The sequence below is a fragment of the Cavenderia fasciculata genome (genome assembly GCF_000203815.1).
Source record: "Cavenderia fasciculata unplaced genomic scaffold Scf_ET2XIPL01CNAVH-3, whole genome shotgun sequence".
Classification (NCBI taxonomy): Eukaryota; Evosea; class Eumycetozoa; order Acytosteliales; family Cavenderiaceae; genus Cavenderia; species Cavenderia fasciculata.
This window is the reverse complement of record NW_004457723.1, coordinates 219,615-240,356: the sequence shown is the minus strand read 5'-3', so window position 1 is coordinate 240,356 and position 20,742 is coordinate 219,615. Positions and strand designations below refer to the sequence as shown.

At 34.6% G+C, this 20,742-nt stretch overlaps 9 protein-coding genes across 9 annotated transcripts; 5 read left to right on the top strand and 4 right to left on the bottom strand.

Annotated features, from left to right (window-relative positions):
* Positions 1–1,153: 1,153 nt before the first annotated feature.
* DFA_06933 (uncharacterized protein) lies at positions 1,154–1,627 on the top strand (the record flags this gene model as incomplete). The annotated part of the gene is made up of 1 exon (XM_004358120.1): positions 1,154–1,627. One exon carries the CDS (start codon positions 1,154–1,156, stop codon positions 1,625–1,627), a length of 474 nt encoding a protein of 157 aa, XP_004358177.1.
* Positions 1,628–2,009: 382 nt separating this feature from the next.
* Positions 2,010–7,097, top strand: DFA_06932 (uncharacterized protein; the record flags this gene model as incomplete). Its single annotated transcript, XM_004358119.1, has 10 exons — positions 2,010–2,016; positions 2,404–2,994; positions 3,708–3,921; positions 4,100–4,131; positions 4,415–4,481; positions 5,251–5,297; positions 5,371–5,780; positions 6,224–6,291; positions 6,404–6,741; positions 6,880–7,097. 10 exons carry the CDS (start codon positions 2,010–2,012, stop codon positions 7,095–7,097), a joined length of 1,992 nt encoding a protein of 663 aa, XP_004358176.1.
* A 166-nt stretch (positions 7,098–7,263) lies between these two features.
* On the bottom strand, positions 7,264–10,143 carry DFA_06931 (uncharacterized protein; the record flags this gene model as incomplete). The annotated part of the gene is made up of 5 exons (XM_004358118.1): positions 7,264–8,052; positions 8,272–8,546; positions 8,997–9,162; positions 9,267–10,013; positions 10,081–10,143. The coding sequence occupies 5 exons, from the start codon at positions 10,141–10,143 to the stop codon at positions 7,264–7,266; spliced, it is 2,040 nt and encodes a 679-aa protein (XP_004358175.1).
* A 1,022-nt stretch (positions 10,144–11,165) lies between these two features.
* On the top strand, positions 11,166–12,395 carry DFA_06930 (uncharacterized protein; the record flags this gene model as incomplete). Its single annotated transcript, XM_004358117.1, has 2 exons — positions 11,166–11,416; positions 11,480–12,395. 2 exons carry the CDS (start codon positions 11,166–11,168, stop codon positions 12,393–12,395), a joined length of 1,167 nt encoding a protein of 388 aa, XP_004358174.1.
* A 69-nt stretch (positions 12,396–12,464) lies between these two features.
* On the bottom strand, positions 12,465–13,001 carry DFA_06929 (uncharacterized protein; the record flags this gene model as incomplete). The annotated part of the gene is made up of 1 exon (XM_004358116.1): positions 12,465–13,001. The coding sequence occupies one exon, from the start codon at positions 12,999–13,001 to the stop codon at positions 12,465–12,467; it is 537 nt and encodes a 178-aa protein (XP_004358173.1).
* Positions 13,002–13,169: 168 nt separating this feature from the next.
* Positions 13,170–14,387, top strand: ppp2r4 (serine/threonine-protein phosphatase 2A regulatory subunit B'; the record flags this gene model as incomplete). Its single annotated transcript, XM_004358115.1, has 4 exons — positions 13,170–13,373; positions 13,458–13,801; positions 13,879–14,107; positions 14,208–14,387. The coding sequence occupies 4 exons, from the start codon at positions 13,170–13,172 to the stop codon at positions 14,385–14,387; spliced, it is 957 nt and encodes a 318-aa protein (XP_004358172.1).
* Positions 14,388–14,572: 185 nt separating this feature from the next.
* desA (sphingolipid delta 4 desaturase) lies at positions 14,573–15,688 on the bottom strand (the record flags this gene model as incomplete). Its single annotated transcript, XM_004358114.1, has 1 exon — positions 14,573–15,688. One exon carries the CDS (start codon positions 15,686–15,688, stop codon positions 14,573–14,575), a length of 1,116 nt encoding a protein of 371 aa, XP_004358171.1.
* A 1,070-nt stretch (positions 15,689–16,758) lies between these two features.
* DFA_06926 (uncharacterized protein) lies at positions 16,759–17,287 on the bottom strand (the record flags this gene model as incomplete). Its single annotated transcript, XM_004358113.1, has 5 exons — positions 16,759–16,837; positions 16,936–16,955; positions 17,129–17,194; positions 17,215–17,234; positions 17,281–17,287. 5 exons carry the CDS (start codon positions 17,285–17,287, stop codon positions 16,759–16,761), a joined length of 192 nt encoding a protein of 63 aa, XP_004358170.1.
* Positions 17,288–17,912: 625 nt separating this feature from the next.
* DFA_06925 (AAA ATPase domain-containing protein) lies at positions 17,913–20,684 on the top strand (the record flags this gene model as incomplete). The annotated part of the gene is made up of 2 exons (XM_004358112.1): positions 17,913–18,148; positions 18,242–20,684. The coding sequence occupies 2 exons, from the start codon at positions 17,913–17,915 to the stop codon at positions 20,682–20,684; spliced, it is 2,679 nt and encodes an 892-aa protein (XP_004358169.1).
* Between the last annotated feature and the right edge of the window lie 58 nt (positions 20,685–20,742).

Here is a 20,742-nt window from a genome sequence, read left to right as displayed (position 1 = left end):
TTTTTTTGAAATGGATTTGATCATCAATCCCAGCCGATGGATAGGATGCGAGAGGTGGCAGGGAGTAAAGAAAAGAGTAAACATGTACGTTTACGATGATTTGATTGATTAACCCTTAACCCTCCCCCTGCCCACACTTGTTGTTGTTGTTGTCGATGCGGTGCCAGCTATCATGACCCCCATTTCAATTGTACAAGAATGGTATGAACATCAATAATCCATTGTCAATCAACTCTCGTAGTTGAACAATATTGTTGGTTTTGGGCGCTACCATGTTTATACGATTGAGAGGAGGAGTTGCCTCTGGAGGGCTATGCAACAGTTTAAAAAAAAAAATGGTGGTATCGATGTGTGTGGTGTGGTGGCACGTACTTGTAACCACTTTCGAAAAAAACACACACACACTCTATCATGTCCATCCTCCTTTAATATGAGATTGAAATGGTCAAGGACAGGGCAGAACTGTTGCAGAGACCCTCATAATTTGAAATTATTTCAAACATACTCTTCTCTTACACACACCACAGCAAGCCGAAAGGGATGATTTCAAGTGAATGGATCTTGCATCTTATCATTAAGGAGATTACAATATAATAATAAACTGGTCAGCTCAAATTCCCTCCCTTGCTCTTCATTGAGTTTCCAAACTACTCAAGAGGAGGGAGGAGAAAGGAAAGAACAACCTTTATAAAGGTTTTCTAAAATCATTATTTAAGTTCGTCAACAATCATTTATTTAATTGTTTTCTTCTTCTTTTTTGTTGTTTATTCATACGAACCAACCAACCTACCCCAACCCATCCTTACACAACATCAACCAACCCAACAAATCAATCAAATTAATTAATAATTATTATTTATTCTTATTATCGTATTATTCCGATAGTTAACATTGTCCGTAGCCCCCCGCAAACAACCAATTGTTCGCCTTCCTCTACGTACAACCTTTCTTTTATTACGATATCACACCTATCACCGACTGATCACCTCTCTCCAACCATTTTTTGACTTTATTAATTTGCCCCAACAATTGATTTCCCAACCAAAGTCTTGGACAATCTAAAAACAACTACCTACCTTACCCGCCCTACCTTACCTTCTAAACCACCATCCTTTCTTTCACATCAACAAAAAAAAAACAAAAATCTGCGAATATGGAAAATAATAATATCTACGTCAACGAAGAAGAATACAAAAATACTGATTTATTGAATCATTATTTCGACCAACAAACACAACAACACCAACACCAACCAACCACCTATTATTTGTTCTTAATTCTATTCACATTTTCGTATTGCAATCAGATCCTCATGAAGATGCCTGAATACATGTATTTGAACCATTCCTCCTCTTCCTCGCAGTCTGCGTCGTCTTCAAACAACAAGAAGAACATCAATGATACTGTCTCATCGTCGTCGTCGTTGTCTGAAATCCCTAGCTTTGACTTGGGAGGATCTAGTAGTAGTGTTGGTTGTGGTGCAGGAGAGCTTCCTTTATTAAGACTCGACCAAGATGACATGGATTTCAAACCAATTCGTATTCTCGATGAAAATGGTTCACCACTCAAACAATTCCGTGTCACCCTAAAGGCAAAATCACCAAGAATGTTGGGTGCTAAACAATAACAAATAATAACAAATAATAATAATTTAAACAACCATCGACAAATTCAACTCTTTTTTTTTACAAATTACACAACTAGACAATATTACCTCTATAACAACTAGACAATACTACCACTACAACTATTACAACTACAACAACAACAATCTACAATACTTTAGGAAATATTTCCTAAAACCCTCCTCAAACAATATTATTATACTCAAGGCAATTTTCAACCAATTTTTATAGTTGTACAACTAACAGTACCGCAACTATAAAATAATAATAATAATAATAATAATTTATTCTTCTCATAACCAGGCTGAATGTGACAGTTTGATCATCAAACCGATAACCTTTTGTGTTAACCGATGCAAACTGTCATTATATCAAAAATAAAAAATGATTGGTATACATACATAATTTATTCCAATCTTCCCCTCCTCAAATATTATATAATATTATATATTAGCTAAGATATTTTAGACTTTGTTGTTGACTTTTATATAATTATAAATATGACGTCGAATGCGAGTTTAATTTAAAACATGTATCTTCGCAACTGATCAATCCCGATAATCAGAATAATCGTTGTAATGGGCCAATGGAACAGAGCACATTGATGGAATCGGCTTCTTTGCAGAATGTTTTTTGTTTTTTTTTTTTGCAAAGATCTTTCTTTTTGCATTATCAACAAACACCTGATCGTTGTATTTGCAAATATAGATATCAGTAGTTTAGTTGTGTGATAGAGATAGAGAGATAGAAAAGATGAAATCAATTATATTATTAATAGGATTAGTAGGAATACTTGCATTGTTGTCATCAACAAGTGCACAATTACCAACCAATTTATATGTCAACTTTATTCCAAATCAAGTTGAAGAGACTTGTAAAGGTGATACTGCAGTTGGCGTAGGATACTCTTTTTCAATCAACCAATGTATCGTTGTTGAAGATAAATCCTATTATTTCATAGTAGATGCTTTACGTGCTGGTTGGAAGATCTATAACAATACCGATTGTAAGGGCAAGTTTGATGTTGGTTCCTACAAGAATGGGTCATGTGTATTGGCAGACTTTGCATCGGATCTACCTACTCAATGGGCTATCATGTACATCTCTGAGAGTCCTGTACCAACACCAATCACCACCAATAGCACCTTTATCACATCGTACTATACCGACGACAAGTGTACCAATCTCCAATACTACTATTACTTTGTCACTGGATTCCAATACACTTACATGGACTATAACCTCACCTTTAGTTGTGACTCTTCTCAATCACCAGTCGAAAGTATCTGTACTTCTGGATGTACCGGTGAAAAGTGTTGTACCAGTAAACAATATCCAACTACATGTTCCCAAGAAACTACTTTTACTTGTAACTCTATTTAAATAATAATATTAATAATAATAATATAAATATAAATATTTATTATTAGCAAAACAACAACAAAATAGATAAATAATTAGATAAATTATTTACATTCAACCAACCTACCAATTAACCAATTAACCAACATAATTATTGTCAATAATAATAATAATAACAAAAGATTGTACACTCTAATTTTAAAAGTTTAAAGCTGGCATATTTGTATAAATAGCGGCAACAATAACAATAATAACAATAATAACAATAATAAATAGGACTATCATTTTATTTAATTATGTATTAAAAGATGGAAATGGATCCTCATCCATCCATCCAATAATCCATCCTTTAACAAATAGATAGATGGTGCCATTTCGGAAATTACTAGATAAAGTAATTTCATTTTAATAGAGTTGTGTTGGTTAATACCTTGTTTGGTTGGGTGCATCCAACTTGTAAAAGGGAATTCACACTACTACTAAAATTATATTTGTTTTAAAATCACCAAAATCTCTTGATCTCTCATTCATCATCAACTTCACTGTTGTTCATGTCAAGATTAGATTTACTTGAAAACAACAACAACAACAAGAGAATGAATTCAATTAATTAATAGTTGTAGGAATAGTATAGTTAGTTGGTTTCGTTGATTGACAACAGGAGTGGAGTGGAGTTCACTCATTCACCTCATCTTGCTTTGATTTCGATCTAAAAGTCAGCTGCTTGGGAAACATCGATCAGCTCAATTCAAAAGTCAGTTGACTTGAATGAACCAACAACAACAGGAACAAAAAGACTCTACCTCTACCCATCTACAATACCATCAAAAGACAAGAGGAACATAGAAGAATGGAATACCAACAACAACAAGATCTGGCTGGCTAGTTGTAGATACCGAATGTCTGCAATCAATATTGCTAGTAAAATATCACCGTAGGTTGGATCCAACAACAAACAACAACCACTACCACAACCGTCTCTTCATCAATCCTACCATCTGGTACATTAAAGTAGCAGATCCATATTATTATTAATGTTAGTGTATGTAAATCATCATCATCATCATCACTTACATCACAATCAATCATCATAATCATAAAAATAATAATAGTAGAGTAGGTAGTAGTATATTATGGAGTAGTTGTTTGTAGTAGCAGTTCACTATTTACGATATTTGGGTAGGCAGACGCATCTTTAAGATTGATTGTGTTTGTTGTTTGTTGTATTTTATAAAATATTGCCCAAATTATTAATATACACACATACAGAGGTAATCAATCACATGTGAACTCGAGTTAGTATTGTATATATATACCCCACACAATTGTTTTTTGTATGTGGTGGTGTGTTTGTTTGATATCCAAATATCTGACTGACATGGGTTGGGGTGGACGCACTCCAAGATATAATATAATATAATATATAGTGATTGATATTTTCTCACATGACACATCTGTAAATAGTGGTTGTTTGACGACTAGTTCATTTTCTAGGTATATCATAATATCTATTTATTTATCGTTATCCACTACACTGTTCATCCCACCACTACCACTATCAATCATCATGATAATCCTGCCTGATAATCTTTTAGTTCATCTTTTTTTGATTTATTTTAAAAATAGTATTGGATGATCCATCCACCTTTTGAAAATGCATTTGTGGGCCATGACCATCAATCCATCCATCCATACATCCATGACCACGCACACAACAATTAATATAATATAATCAACATCACCAACAACAACAACAACAACTCACTTTATTAATTAATCTAATTAGATTTATAAATAACTATTTCATCATCATCATCAACTACTCTCTTACTGCTTCCTGCCTATTAATCTTATCTGTATCTGCGTGTCTCTCTCTCTCTCTTTTTTGCTTGTTCCAATTTCAACCCACCCACACCTAGCCATCTCAATCTATATTTTTCCTACTTTTACTACTATAATACGTAGTAGTAGTAGTAATAGTAGTGGTAGTGACACACCAAGCAAGGTTGGGATTGTAAAGACCATCCACTCTCAGATTTTATAAAATTTGTATTATTGTATTGTATTATTATTTCCTTATTTACTGAACACATTGATCATTTTATAACTTGTATTTATCATCATCATAATCATCATCATCATCGTTTATTATTATCATTTAATTAATTTCCAAGTTCAATAATTATTTTAATTAATAATTTATTTATTTACTTTCACTCTAGTATTTTTTAAAAATATAAAATATAATAATATAATATAATAGAATGGCAGAGGATCAATCTGCGATCCCTCTACAAAATTTAAATAATGGTATATTAATTAATTATTAAAACAAAAACTCTAAGATTTATTAATTAATAAATCTTATTTTTTTTTTATATAGAAGATGGAGCTGGAAATCAAAATCAAAATGGAAATCAGAATCAAATGTCATTTATTGTAAAAGATTCACCAGTAGTAGTTGGACAAAATAGTAATAGTAGTATAACATCACCAACCACAACAATACAAGGAGATCAATTATTTTTACCGGCAATTTCCAACAATGCTGCCTCTACAAATAATTCAACACAAGGATTATTATCGGGAACACAACAAGGACAAGCATCGAATAGTATAAATATAAATAGTAGTATGAGTAGTATGAGGAATGGATTATACTATGACACCAATGATTCACTTCACTCTGCAGTACAAAATAGCAACATATCGTCGTCGACACCCTATCTAGACTACTCGACCAAGACATCGGTCGATGAGATGGTTCACTTTTTACCACCACCTCCAACCCATGTATTATTATTCCGTATAGCGCTGTCGGTTGGCGCAGGACTAGTGTGCCAGATTGTCCTGATGCTCTTTAACCCCAAACTACCAACCCAATTTATTTGGGGTGTTTTGACACTTGGTTGTGGTATGACGGCAGCTTTTGCCTTTGCATGGGTGGCATTGTTGATGAAGTTTAGAGTCACCTTTTTAATTATCTTTACCAGTACCATTTATTGGGTTGGTGCACCCATCACGTGGCAGATCCTATACAATCAAGCCATGTATCCACCACCCATCGGTGTGTTTACATGTGTGTTCCCATTTGAAGGTATATCACTCGTACTCCTATGTCTACTCATTCCACGTAGTCTCCGTATGAAAAAGAGTTATAAGAAGCGTGCTATTGCCGCCTTTTCCTCTTTGATTGCGCCATACCTCACGTTTGTCAGTGGACTTGTCTATTTCAGACTGTTCCAGTATTCAAACAATATTGGACGTATCCTGTTGCCTCCAGCATACACCATCATCATGAAGTGTATCCAACTGTTCCTCGATATTATTTGTACGCGTTGTGCTCATTCCGCATCGAACCTTTTCAAGTTTATTGGACGTATCATTGCGTCGTACTACTCGTTTGCCGTACTCAGTTTTATTCGTAATCCCGTCTCTGTCGCATCCATTGTCTTTTCCAAACTGGGTCTACATATTTTCATGTCACTCTTTATGGTGTTCCCTTCAATTGAACGGTTCGCCGTATCATTGATCCCATCCAAACTTTTGGCATGGGCAGAACGGTTCCAAAGTGACGACAAAAACGATGACTATGATGAAGACGAAAAGATCTCTGAAAAGAATGAGTTTGACAAGATGTACTTGGAAAAAGACAACTCTTATTGCAAGTTGCATTCTAGTGCTACTGACCTTTGGTTCTCAATGTTTTCCGATCTTTTGGCTGTCATCATGTCGTTTACCGTCTATACACTAGGTAGATATGGTCCCACCCAAGAACATTATAATGCCATGTTTCCATTCGCCTCCATCTCGGCACCCAAGGGTATTTCATATGCCGACTCTTTTGAAGTCTTTTTGCTCTATCTCTCCATTTGTTTTATTTCCCTTTTAGTTGCCTATTCTGTCATTTGGCTCATCCTCAACTACATCATCAAACCATTGGATCTCAAAAAGGTCATTGATCTCGTCTCTGTCAATTGGTTCCCTCTCAACCACTTTTACATTAGTTGTATCAACATGGTCATGGCTTATGTAATCGTTGTTGTAGCTCTTATGCCTGATTTGTTTTATATTCCAGGTTTTGACCTTTGGTCAAGTACTGTCAGTTAGAAAGAAACCAAGTAAAAAAAATCAAAATAAAATAATTATTTCCAGAAATATTATAATTAAATATTAATATTAATATATTAATTATTTCCATGTACCTTTATCTGTTTCTTTTTTTTTATACAATTATTATTATTTATTATTTATTATTATTAATATTTAGAGATTATTATTTTTTCTTTTTCTTTTTCTTATCATCTTCAGATGATGATGATTCAGAGGAAGAGGAAGAATCTGATTCAGACTCTGAAGAAGAAGATGAAGATTGTTCGGATGAAGATGAATCTGATTCAGACTCTGAAGAAGATGAAGATGATTCAGATGAAGAATCTTTGTTGGATTTCTTTGATTTCTTTTTGTTGTTCTTTTCATCACTTGATGAATCGTCTGAATCATCTGAATCATCTTTAGACTTTCTCTTTTTATCTTTTGCAGCTGTTAATTCATCAACTGATCTTTCACTATCTGATTCATCACTTGAACTCTCCTCTTGTTGTTGTTGTTTTAATTTGTTTGCCAAGTTATTTTTGTTCTTTCTCGATGGTGTAGAGTTGTAGTCTGAGTTTCTTTCGCTAATGTCTCCATCGTCAGTCTCTGCTTGAGTATTATACTTTTGTGGTGTTTGCATAGTGTCCAAGCCACCGCCGACGCCAATCGATGATGTTTGGTTATTTTCTTCGGCTGCAGCGGCAGTCTCGAGCTTCTCTTGATCGGCGACGACATTGTTGGTCGAATCTTCAACCTCTAATCCAATCGTCTGCTTGAGGTATCTTTCAAAGTTGCTCAAGTTGTTATTGATAATATCGCTGTATTGGTCAATGACAACAGTGCCCGATGTATATATCTTTTTAGCGTCATTCTCTTTTCTAGTCTTGTTAAACTTTTCCGTCAACGATGCTGCAGTTGCTAAACTACATGTTTGTTTCTTATGTATTTTAAATGTCATCCTCTTCTTCTTCTTTATAAAAAGTATATGTATAGATAGATTTGATAGATATGTTTGAATTGGGACAATTAAAGTTTTAATTACATTGCTTTGATCGCTCGTTCGTTTTTTGAACTATTTTTCTAAAACTAATTTTTATTTTTTCAAACATATTTATATCTCTTTTTTGTTATACCACCAATTCCAAGGGCACCAAGAAACGGGAATACAAAAGGTATATGGACCTAAAACTAGAGAATAAAACCATTTTTGAGGTGGACCATAAAGTATTTCTCGTTTCATTTTCTCCAATCGGTCTATTTGGGCTTGTCGTTCTCTCTGGTGAAGAAGTTCCAAGTTTTTTTGATTCTCATCAACTAGTTTCTTAATAACATCCTTTAGCCGTGTCGTTTCTTTATCATATTCCTGAGCTTGATTGAAATAACATTCCGACATAGATGTTATTCTATTTTGTAAATCTATGATTTGTTGGTCCTTTAAAGCTGACTCTGAACATGATGGGTTGTCTTTGGGAAAAAAAAAAAAAAAATAATTAAAAAAAATAATTAAGAAATAATAATAATTAATTACCTACCTATACACATTGTTGTTATTTGTAATTTAAAATGAATAGTAATTAAAAATAAAATCCTTTTTCATTTCTATCTTTTTTTTTCAACCAAAAAAAAAAGAAATGATTAATCCTAAATATTTGGATCTGATTGATTTGTTGTTATGTTGATTTAAAAATTTAAGTGGTTTCCATTTTTATTATTATTTATAAGTAAACATGGAGGAGGAGGAGGAGGATAGAGAAAAGGGGGTGTTGTTGTTGTTGTTGTTGTTGTTGTTGTTGTTGTTGTTGTTGTTGTTGTTGTTGTTGTTGTTGTTGTTGTTGTTGTTGTTGGGGGATATAGTGATGGTCAAACAATTCGGATTGTTTTAAACATCAAGATGATTATAAGGATACTTTATACCATAAGCGATAAACAATATGATTAGAGTGTCGGCAGCTGCATGACAAAAGATACTTGCAACAGGTCCAACAAAATGTGTAACAAATGAAAAGAATAATCCTCCAATGAAAACAACAAATACAAATCCAATGCAGACCCAAATATCAAAAAATACTAGCAATACTACCTATAATAATTAAATTAAATTATTGTTAATACCAAACTACTCTTTTTTTTTTTTATAAATATATTACTTACAAAATGATAAATAGCATAAAAGAAATTAATTACTAATCTATCTACTATACGAGAACCATAAACATTTTCTAAAAACATTCTCCAAAACCATTCTTCAACGATTGGATTGACGATGCAAAAATAGATAAAAAAGAAATTGATAAGAGATACGTAACGGAGTAAACCGTATTGCTCCATATTGATGACTACGGTTGGTGTGTATTGCGATACGAGGTAATAGAGTAACAATCCAAATACAATACCAGATGTTAGAATTAAAACACCGGCAATGTATTGTTGTGGTACCGATAATGCTTTTCGTATAATTCTGTACCATTTACTACTAACAATTTCAATTTGATTCGTTGATGGTGGTGAGGAAGAAAAGGAAGTCGAAGTATTAGATGACACTGAAGAGGAAGAAGATATAGATGAAGTGTTTGAATGATTATTATTATTATCGCTAAGGAAACCAGATTGTGATAAAAGAGGTGATGTTGGACTATACTGATAATCATCTTCAGAATCATTGATACTTCCAACAACAAATGAAATAATGTCTCGACTACGATCCAAGAGTACTCCTTTTTTAATCTTGTTGAGTAGTAATTGTTGGTAGATGATGATATAGAGGAATGATCCAATGATACAAGTCAAATGAAACAATGCAATCGATGCCCAAATATTCCTTAGTACTTGTAGGAATACACCCATTATAATGGTAGGTAATGCCATTAAAAAGAAAATAAAGTAAACTTGCCAATCTCTCCATGTTAATGGATGTTTATGTAATTTCCATTTCTACAAGAAAGTAGATATAAACAATATTATTAGTTAATGATCGTTTCACCTATCTATTTATATTTACATTTAATTCATGATTGAATTTTAGTTTAAACAATAAAGTTAGAATTTTGCCTTTAATAGACATGATCGATATGATATCTATTCTATTATTCTTCTGATTCTACTTTTCTATCTATGATATCAATCTTATCTTTCTACTATAAGAAGAGTTGTCTTTTTTTTTAAAAGGAGTGAGGAAGAGGAAGAGGAATATTATAATAACGTGTAGTATTTCATCTGTGTAAGAAAGGAGTATTGAATTATGAAAACAACTATTAAATTGATTTGATAGATATAATAGTACTGATGGTAATACACAAAAAGAAAGAAAGAATAACAACTGATAATAAAAGAACAAAAAAAAAAAAGGGATGAGAGGATACCTCTGATGAAGAGGTGCTCTTGCAAGAGTGAAAAATATTAATAAGTAACTTTCGTGTATTACTGGGAATGAATAAGTAATCGAAAAAAAAAAGGGAGGTGAGTTTAAATGACATGTTAAATAAGTAAACGAGATTATCTTTATCTTTATTGCTTATTGATGGTGTTATAAAGGACAAATGACCGAGTTTCTCCTCCCCTTTTTTAGTTCTTTTCGACTAACAACCTTTTACCTGTCTGTGAAAGGAACTAAAAAAGGGAAGTCCTGGATACTGATCTCTCTAATTGATTGTGGGTCCTTCAGGTAGTCAGCTAATCAGAAATCATTGGAGACATTCATTTGGAGTCTTTCATTTGATGTGTGCAATAGATAGAGTATGATAGCCAAATCCTACATTGTTACAAAATCCAAGATAAATACCATCTGGGAAAAGGTCCTACTAAATAAAAATGAGGGATGAACAAGTAGAAATATTGGGAACGGATAATAAAAAGAAAGTAAAGCGAATGAATGATTGAATGTAAAGAAAGAAAGTGGTTGTTGTTGTCTTTGTGTCAGCTCCCAAACAAATAAATTAAAATTAAAATATAAAATTTTGGACCTGAAAAATGATGATGCATTTTTGAAATCTAATAATCATTAATTTAGTAGACGAGTATAAATATATATAAATATATATATATATAGTATACTGACATACTTATATATTATATATTATTGTGAAAATGAATGCACAAGAAAAGAAAATACAACAAACTGTTATGGGGATGAATGCAGTCAAGTTTATCGCATCACCTCCAACTGCAATGATTCAACAACAATCATCTCCTCAGCAACATCAACAACAACAACAGAACAAACAACAACAAAACAAACAAAAACAACAACAACAACAACAAAATAGAAAGAAAAAATCTGAACCTAAACCAAAATACAAGCAAACTGTATCAACACCATTTCTAATTACACAATCTTTGTATGTATCATAGATGATTGATTGATTGATAGACTTGATTATTTACAATATCTTTTAAAATAGACCAAATATACCATCACAACAAGATACCTCTTCTTCAAAAGATACTTCATCATCGGTATCACCACCTTTGAATGATTTATCAATGTTTATAGGCAAATTGAAAGGTATACTTGAAAATGATGTAAAAAGAATGAATCAACTCAAAGTAATGAGAAAACAAACATGGAAACCTATAAGAACACTACGTGTTCAATTGTATAAATTAAAGAAACAAATCAAACAACAACAAACAAACAAAAAAGGAAAACAACAACAACAACAAAAGACAACTACGACAAATGAAGAGGGAGAAAAAAAAATAGAACAAATATTAAAAGAGATTAAAAAATTACAAGATGAAAGAACTGATAATCATATTACAACGACACCACCTATATATAAACATTTGTTGATTGGAGTCAATGAAGTGACCAAAGCATTGGAGAAATGTGATGCAAACAATCAATCGATAGCACTCGTATTTATAGGTAAAGGTCAAATCACCGAACATTTGATACTCATGTCCTATATGCGTCAAATAGCATTGGCACAATTCACAGCCGATCAATACAAGGAAATTAAATCATCGATCAATTTAAAATCATCACAAGCAGTTGCTTTTCTTTCATCAATATTTGATGATGATGAAGAGACATCATCATCAACAACAACAACGACACCAGAATACAAACAACAATTACAACAATTAAGAGAATTAGTAACAAGTGGAAAAGAATTATTTAAACAAAAAGTAATTGATTCTCTTCCATTTGTACCATCAAAAATAACAGCTAAATATTTACCCTGTCAAATTATTGATGCTGGATATACCAGACCAAACGCTGGTCAAAACCCAAAGAAAAATAACTATTGCAAGAAACCAAAGGAAAAACCATCAACCAGTAATCCAGCAACAGCACAAAAATATAATAAATAATAATAATCAAAATATAATATAGTAATAATAATAAATACTTGTATCAGGATGGTGAGAACAATAGTTTATTTACATCCCAATGGGGAAGAGAGGATCGAATTGCTTGGTTTCTTCTTGATCAGGATCGGAGAAGGTCATTACATATAAACCAGAAGCAGGGTTACCACCAATATCATTGGATTCCGGTTGAAAATGTTGATCGAACAGACGTCTATCGGTATCCATGGTTGCGAGATAATGTCTTGGAAGAACATTGAATGTAGACCCATTTTGTACTCTTCTGTCTAAGAGTCGCACATATCTGGGAACCTCTTCATCATTTTTATTGACAGCCACAAATATAATGAGGAACCCGATTTCACCTGTGACTGGGAGGTTTGAAGAAGTTGGTGGTTGTTGATCAACACGACAGATAATGTTTTGCTTGATAGGATTTTCAGAGAAGGTCGTGATACGATCGATATAATTAATATGCAAGGGTGGTGCTCCTGATTTCAAAAACACTACGATTCCTTGAGACAAGTAGTTTACGACTGTGATATTAATGTGTTGCTCTGTATTGTTCTTGCAAGGGCGTGGTGGTTCTATTGATATTTCTGGTTCCATTTACTATTACTATTACTATTACAAGAATGAATAAAATACAAGAGGATCACTAATTTGAATGGCCAACAATATTATCATGATTGTTGAAAGTTTTAAAAAAAAGTTTTGAAGACAGACCAAAATAAAAATTATTATTCTATATATTAATAGTGAACCTTAATAATAATAATGAGTGAACAACAACAACAACAACAACAACAACAAACACAACAACCACAAACATTTGTCGTACCAAGCAAAGTAATAACGAATCAGAATGATTTGAATCGATTCTTGGCCACTGATACTGCCAAAGAGTTGTTATCATTCATTCAGAGAATGGGTGATAATGTGATTGGTAAATCAAGTAGAGATGAATGTATTATATCAAATGTATGATAACTAGATAGATCAATCAATCAATTGATTGTAATACGATACTAAACATTAAATCAATCAATTGATCATCATTCTTAGACAACACAAAATATTATAAATGAAATAACAAAGATGAGTAATTGGATTGATGAGATACCACCACTTGCACAACCGATGAGATATGGTAACAAAGCATACAGAACATTCTATCAAAAGGTGGTTGACAATATAGTAGATATTCACAACAACATTGTACCACAAGACAAACACGATGCCATTCAAGAACTATCACCCTACTTGTTAGATTCATTGGGTAATCAAACTCGTCTAGACTATGGTACAGGTCACGAATTACACTTTGTTTGTTGGTTATATTGTCTACGTAAAATTGATGTATTAACATCAACCGATGAAATTGCATCTGTATTGAAAATATTTACTTTGTATGTCTTGCTTGAACATCATCAATGACATATGATGTTTGTTTGTTTGTTTGTTTATTGACCTTTTCTTTATTTAGATACTTGGATTTAGTACGTAAACTTCAAAGAGTATATGGTTTGGAACCAGCTGGAACACATGGTGTTTGGAGTTTGGATGATTATCAATTCATACCATTTGTATGGGGTGCTGCTCAACTCACCGATAACAAAGATCGTCTAAAACCAACTGATATCCTTCAACCAAAGCTAGTTGATGAATTTTATCCATTTTATCTTTATTTCTCTTGTATCAAATTTATTAATACTGTAAGCTATCTCTGATAAACACATTAACATTAATAATATAAATAATATTAAACATTACTAATATAAATATTTAATATTTCTTTGTATATTTTTAATTTAGGTTAAAAAAGGACCATTCCATGAACATTCACCAGACCTTTATAATATAAGTGGAGCTGCTAATTGGGCAAAGATACATCAAGGAATGATGAAAAAATTCTATGTTGAAGTAATGACCAAAGTTCCAATCATTCAACATTTTCTATTTGGTTCCATTATTCCATTTTCAATTGACAAATAATTAAAATGTAAATATTATTTGTTTGTTTGTTTTTTAAAAAATGTTTTTTTTTTTTTTTATTATTATTTTGTAGGTTTAAACAAAAAAGGTAATGTTTGATTTGATTTGGTTTTGTGAAAAAAAAAGATATCTATCCTTTTTTGGCTCGTATTAATTAAATATTTGTTTTTTTAATTTAAAATTTGTTAATTTGAAACCTTTGGATCACGAGTAACTCTAGTATCAAAAGTAAAGGTATCTTGGTTAAGGAATTCATAGAGGACACGCCAGTAAGAGGTATGGTAACGTAAACCCTTCTTGTAGAATTCGTCGGCGATTTCGGTGAGACGTGGGAGATAGACCCATGGGACACGGACGAAATCGTGGTGTTCGTTGTGGTAGCCAATGTTGAAGCCGAGTGTGTTGATGAGACCGTAGGTCGAGTAGGTCTCTTGCTCGGACTGGGTGACGGCAAAGTGCTCGGCGATCCAACGGGCTCCGAGTGGATGCAACATGAATCCGACCGACATGAGACTGGACAAGACCATAAAGAGCATGCCATAGGTACCGACCCATTGATACATGAGATAGGTGAATGTGATGTTGAACACATAGTTGAGTCCCATCCAACCGCTGACGGGCGACTGGTTCTTGAGTGGGTAAAAGGCAGAACGCACGGCAATGACGATCGAGTAGAAACAGAACCATACAGCCTTGCCTACGATCGAGTGTCCGAGGATCCAGTTCTCATACTTGAGTGGAACGTCTGGATCGGTGTATGCTTCGTTGAGGAAGCTGTGGTGGAGACGGTGAAAGTGACGGAATGAAATACCGGCCGGTACAATATGTGGCAAGTCGGCAATCAACAAAAACAAGCTGTTCATCGATGACGACTCGAACACCAAGTCGTGTGTAAGGTCGTGGATGAGTACCCAGAGTGCGTGTGATGCTGTGGCACCGAAAATATAGGCAACGGCAAAGATAACCCATACCGACGCGTTCTCGAGTAGCTTGGCAGCCACCATCAACGAGCCGACCAATGTCAACACCCAAAAGGCCGATGGCAAGTATGTGGTGGGAAGGTTGAGTACCTCTGGGTACTTTTGTGAAATTTGTTTTCTGCGTACCCAATGTTGTTGCACTGTATCGACCTTGATGTGTTCGTCACGTGTTATGTAATCTTCCATTGGTCCGACACCTGCCAATGGTGGTACTCCCGATTTCGATGGGTACTTGGCACCCTTTGCATATGTCTTTCCATTTAATATTGGTGATGTTTCTTCACTTGAAGAATTATCTTCTCCTCTTCTTCTTTCTATCATTTTGATTATTATTTAATATTATATTATTGCGCGTATGTTGAGTAGTTGTTTTATATTACAAATAGAAATTATTACAAACAAAAAAAAGATTATAATTTAAATAACCCTTTTCTTCTTCTTCTTCTTTCTTTTTCTTTTTAGTTAACTCTCTAAAAATGATGAAATGAATAGTTGAGTTAGAGAAATGAAATGATTATCCTTCTTGGTTCATAGTTTTAGATATATATTATAAAAGGAAATGAGGGGATGTGAAAGATATTTTAATTAATCTTTTTCTCAAAGGTTAAAGACAGAGGTTGGATGGATGGATGAATGGGTTGTTTGATTCGTTTACATCTATTTTTTCTCTTTCTCTCTCTCTCTGTCTAACCCCCTCGGTCGACCGAGTTATATTGCAGTGAGTGGGAAGGGTGTTGGTTGTTACTACACTACCTTTTTTTTCTTTTCTTTGATACTTCTTCACACTGAATTGAATGGTATAAATGAAATGTAGAGATATATTAAAAAGATGGGATGAGATGGTATGGTGGTACAATTAATTGTATTGATATAATAGATAGATTGATTGTTAAAACCAAAACAAATAAACAATAAACACAAAAACAACAATAATGTAATGTAAATGTAAATGTAATATATATAATATGAATGAATATGTAATATCCAAAAGGTCAAGAGGTAGGTAAGAGGTCGGTCGTGTACCAATGTTGATGTTTTTACTTTCTTCTTCTTCTTCTTCTTTTTTTTACTAACCTGTAAGTTGATGTGAGAGGGAGGGAGGGGGTCGAGAAATACTAAAGTTTAGGTTTAAAGTTTTTTAACGACACAAACTTCTAACTATTTGAACAGTGGACCTTATGCAACACTTAGCCTCGAGGTACCTAGAGTAGTACCGATTTTTTTGAATATTTTTTTTAATTTTTAGGAGGCAATACCAAACTTCGTTTTTCTTTGACACGACAACCACCGATATTTTTTGTGTCTGTGGGGTCATCTATCGCGATGACTTGACAAAACAGAGAGGTAATCGTTAGTTGTTCAACCCGTTTGTTTTGAATCTATTATCATCTTCAATCATCTTGAGGAGAATGATCATCACTACACTTTGAATTTGATGGTTGTGATCTCTTTACAATGAAAGCCCTCTTTCTTTATATTATGATTGGAGATGAGGGAAAAAAACTCGTTTTAACCATTTTAACCTTTTTTGGGTTTTAGAATCAGATCTGGAAAACAAAGACAAATACTTTGGTAACAATTTTAAATTCTATAATATTTTATAATATTTGTGTTTGTATTTATTTAAATAAATTGTTGGAGAGGAGGAGGAGGAGGAGGAGGAATTGTTGGGTCTTGTTTAACAATATTGGGCAAACCAAAGGCGGGCAGTGGTGGAGTCCAATCAAAATGTTGTACAATGGTACTTTGAAAGATAGATACATTTCCTTTCATAGTTACACCCATTGAACAACATTTAGATTGTCTCAGCGTAGGATATTCTTGAGACTTTTACTATGAAGAAATACTTGACCGATGCAAAATAGACCTAAAAAATTATAGAATAAAACATTTATAAATCATATAATATATACTTGTCATTGATCTTCATATGTTTAACCTAATGATGTTGAAAATATACCTTTTCTTGAAAATATTGCAAATAAACCATCAAGACCTTCGATCCTCAAGATAACTAGTCTTTGAAAAGAAAGATTAATTAAACTAATTATGTTGGTCAATCACTATCGATAAAAATGGATAAAGTATTCTTTTATGTGAGTATTGTGTGTGTAGGGGTTATGAAAAAACCAAATGAAATTTCATTTTTTTTTAAGCAACCTTTCGCTTCGATTTCATTGACTACTTGAAAAACCAAAGTAAAGAAATTTAAAACATACTCAAGATAAAAAAAATAAAATATAAAAGGAAACTATTTTTTTTCTAAATATTCATGTTCACTAACAACAGATTATAGATAAAATATTTCACTCAACCTATCAAGGTTCAATAATAGATACCTACTTCAACAACAAACTAGAAAGGCAACACTTCACTCATATTGTACATACCATTTTCATTCATTCATTCATTCATTCATTTTTGTATAAGATATATAGATATTAATTTCAACTTCAACTACATCACAACAACAACAAACAAAGTATTAATTCATTTTAAGTACACATCACATTTATATAATTTTTATAATAATTTTCATTGCATTATGAACCCAGAAACATTCACACAAAAGACCAATTCTATTTTGCTCAAAGCACAAGAATTGGCAAGAGAAAAAGAGAATACTCAACTCACTCCCATACATCTATTCGTTGCATTGATACAAGATGAAGATGCTTTAGCAAAGACAATCTTTGAAAAGGCTGGTGGAGATTTCAACAAGATTGAGCGTGCTGCTCTTAGAGCACTTAGTCAATTCCCAACTCAACATCCTCCTCCAAAGTAAGTAATAAACAAACAAACTATACATACATACATACTCTATATATAGAACATAATACTAATATACATTTACTTTCTATTTACTCATTTTAGTGACATTTCACCAAACAATTCATTAGCAAATATTTTAAGAACAGCTGTCAAGTTGCAAAAGAATAATGGTGATTCTCATTTGGCATTGGATCATTTACTTGTTGCATTATTGGAAGATTCAACGGTTTTGTCTATTTTGGGAGACGCTGGAGCTGGCAAGGAACAGGTAAAGGCTGCTGTCAAGGAGGTTAGAGGTAATAAGAAGATTACGTCAGAGTCTGCTGAATCTACTTATGAGGCGTTGTCCAAGTATGGTCATGATTTGGTGGCTGACGCACAGTCTGGCAAGTTGGACCCGGTCATTGGAAGAGACGATGAGATTCGTAGAGTCATTCGTGTATTGTCGCGTCGTACAAAGAACAATCCCGTGTTGATTGGAGAGCCTGGTGTTGGAAAGACGGCAGTGGTCGAGGGATTGGCCCAACGTATTGTTCGTGGGGACATTCCAGACAATTTGAATGCACGTGTCATTTCATTGGACATGGGTGCATTGATTGCCGGTGCCAAGTATAGAGGAGAGTTTGAAGAACGTTTAAAGGCGGTGCTCAAGGAAGTCAAGGACAGCAACGGCGGTATCATCCTCTTTATCGACGAGATCCATTTGGTGTTGGGTGCTGGAAAGACTGACGGTGCCATGGACGCTGCCAATTTGCTCAAACCCATGTTGGCACGTGGTGAACTGCGTTGTATTGGTGCTACGACACTCGACGAGTACCGCAAGTACGTCGAAAAGGATCCAGCATTCGAGCGTCGTTTCCAACAGGTCCAAGTCGACGAGCCAACCGTCAACGACACCATCTCTATCCTCAGAGGTCTAAAGGAGCGTTACGAGACACATCACGGTGTACGTATCACCGACACTGCATTGGTCGTGTCTGCTCAACTCGCCAACCGATACATTACCAATCGTTTCTTGCCAGACAAGGCAATTGATCTGCTCGATGAAGCCTGTGCCAATATTCGTGTGCAACTCAACTCGCAACCTGAAGCAATCGATCAACTCGAGCGTAGAAAGTTACAATTACAAGTCGAACAAACCGCCTTGGAAAAGGAAGAGGATGATGGCAGCAAGCACCGTCTCGAAACAGTCAAGGAAGAACTCGCAAAGATTGAAGATGAACTCCAACCACTCATGGCACGTTACCAATCCGAACGTTCACGTGTTGACAAGAGTCGCGACCTCCGAAAGAAATTGGAAGATGTGCGTGTCAAACTTCAAGATGCTGAACGTCGCCATGATCTCCAACTCGTTGCCGATCTCCGTTACTATGTCATTCCAGACCTAGAAAAGCAAATTGAAAGTACAAACAAGGAACGTAAAGAAGCTAAAAAGGATGACTTGGTCTCAGAAATTGTTACACCGGAAAACATTGCCGAAGTGGTTGCCCGTTGGACTGGTATTCCAGTCTCGAAACTATCACAAACCGAGCGACAGAGAACACTCCATCTCGCAGACCACCTCCACCAACGTGTGGTCGGTCAATACGAAGCTGTGGACGCCGTCGCCGACGCAGTCATGCGTTCCAAGGCCGGACTGGCCCGTCTCAACCAGCCACTTGGTTCATTCCTCTTTTTAGGTCCAACCGGTGTCGGAAAGACCGAGTTGGCCAAAGCACTCGCCTATGAGCTGTTTGACGACGAGAAGCATATGGTCCGTATCGATATGTCTGAATTTATGGAACAACACAGTGTTGCCCGTCTCATTGGTGCACCACCAGGCTACGTCGGCTACGACGAAGGTGGTCAATTATCGGAAGCAGTCCGTCGCAAACCCTACTCGGTCGTACTCTTTGATGAAGTTGAAAAGGCACATCCCCAAGTATGGAACGTTTTGCTCCAAGTATTAGACGACGGTCGTTTGACAGATGGCAAGGGCAAGACTGTCGACTTTAGCAACGTCGTCATTATCATGACATCCAATCTCGGCTCGCAATACCTGTTGGCCGAAGCTCAACTCGAGACCATCTCGCAACACGTCAAGGACAGTGTCATGGGTGAAGTCCGCAAGCATTTCAGACCAGAGTTTCTCAATCGTCTCGACGACATGGTCATCTTTAGTCCACTCTCTAAAAAGAATCTCGAGTCTATCGTCACACTCCAGTTGGGTAGCGTCACCAAGCGTCTCGAACAACAAAACATCTCCATCAAGGTTGACCTAAAGGCCATCGACTATATCCTCCAACAAGCATACGATCCCGTCTATGGTGCCCGTCCACTCAAGAGATTCCTCGAAAAGAACATTGTCACTGAACTCTCCAAGCTCATTCTCGCTGGTGAATTGCATGAAAACTGTCTCGTCACAGTCTCTGAAGCAAAGGGTAAATTTGACTTTAGAGTTGCCCCAATCTCTGAACCCTCTCCCAAAAAAGTAAAGAGATCAAATCATAGTGGAACAACAAAATCAAATCATCAAAATAATAGAACTGAAATGGAAATTGAGTAGAGTATAAATAATACAACAACAAATCCCAACAATTCAAAATAATAATAAATATTTTTTT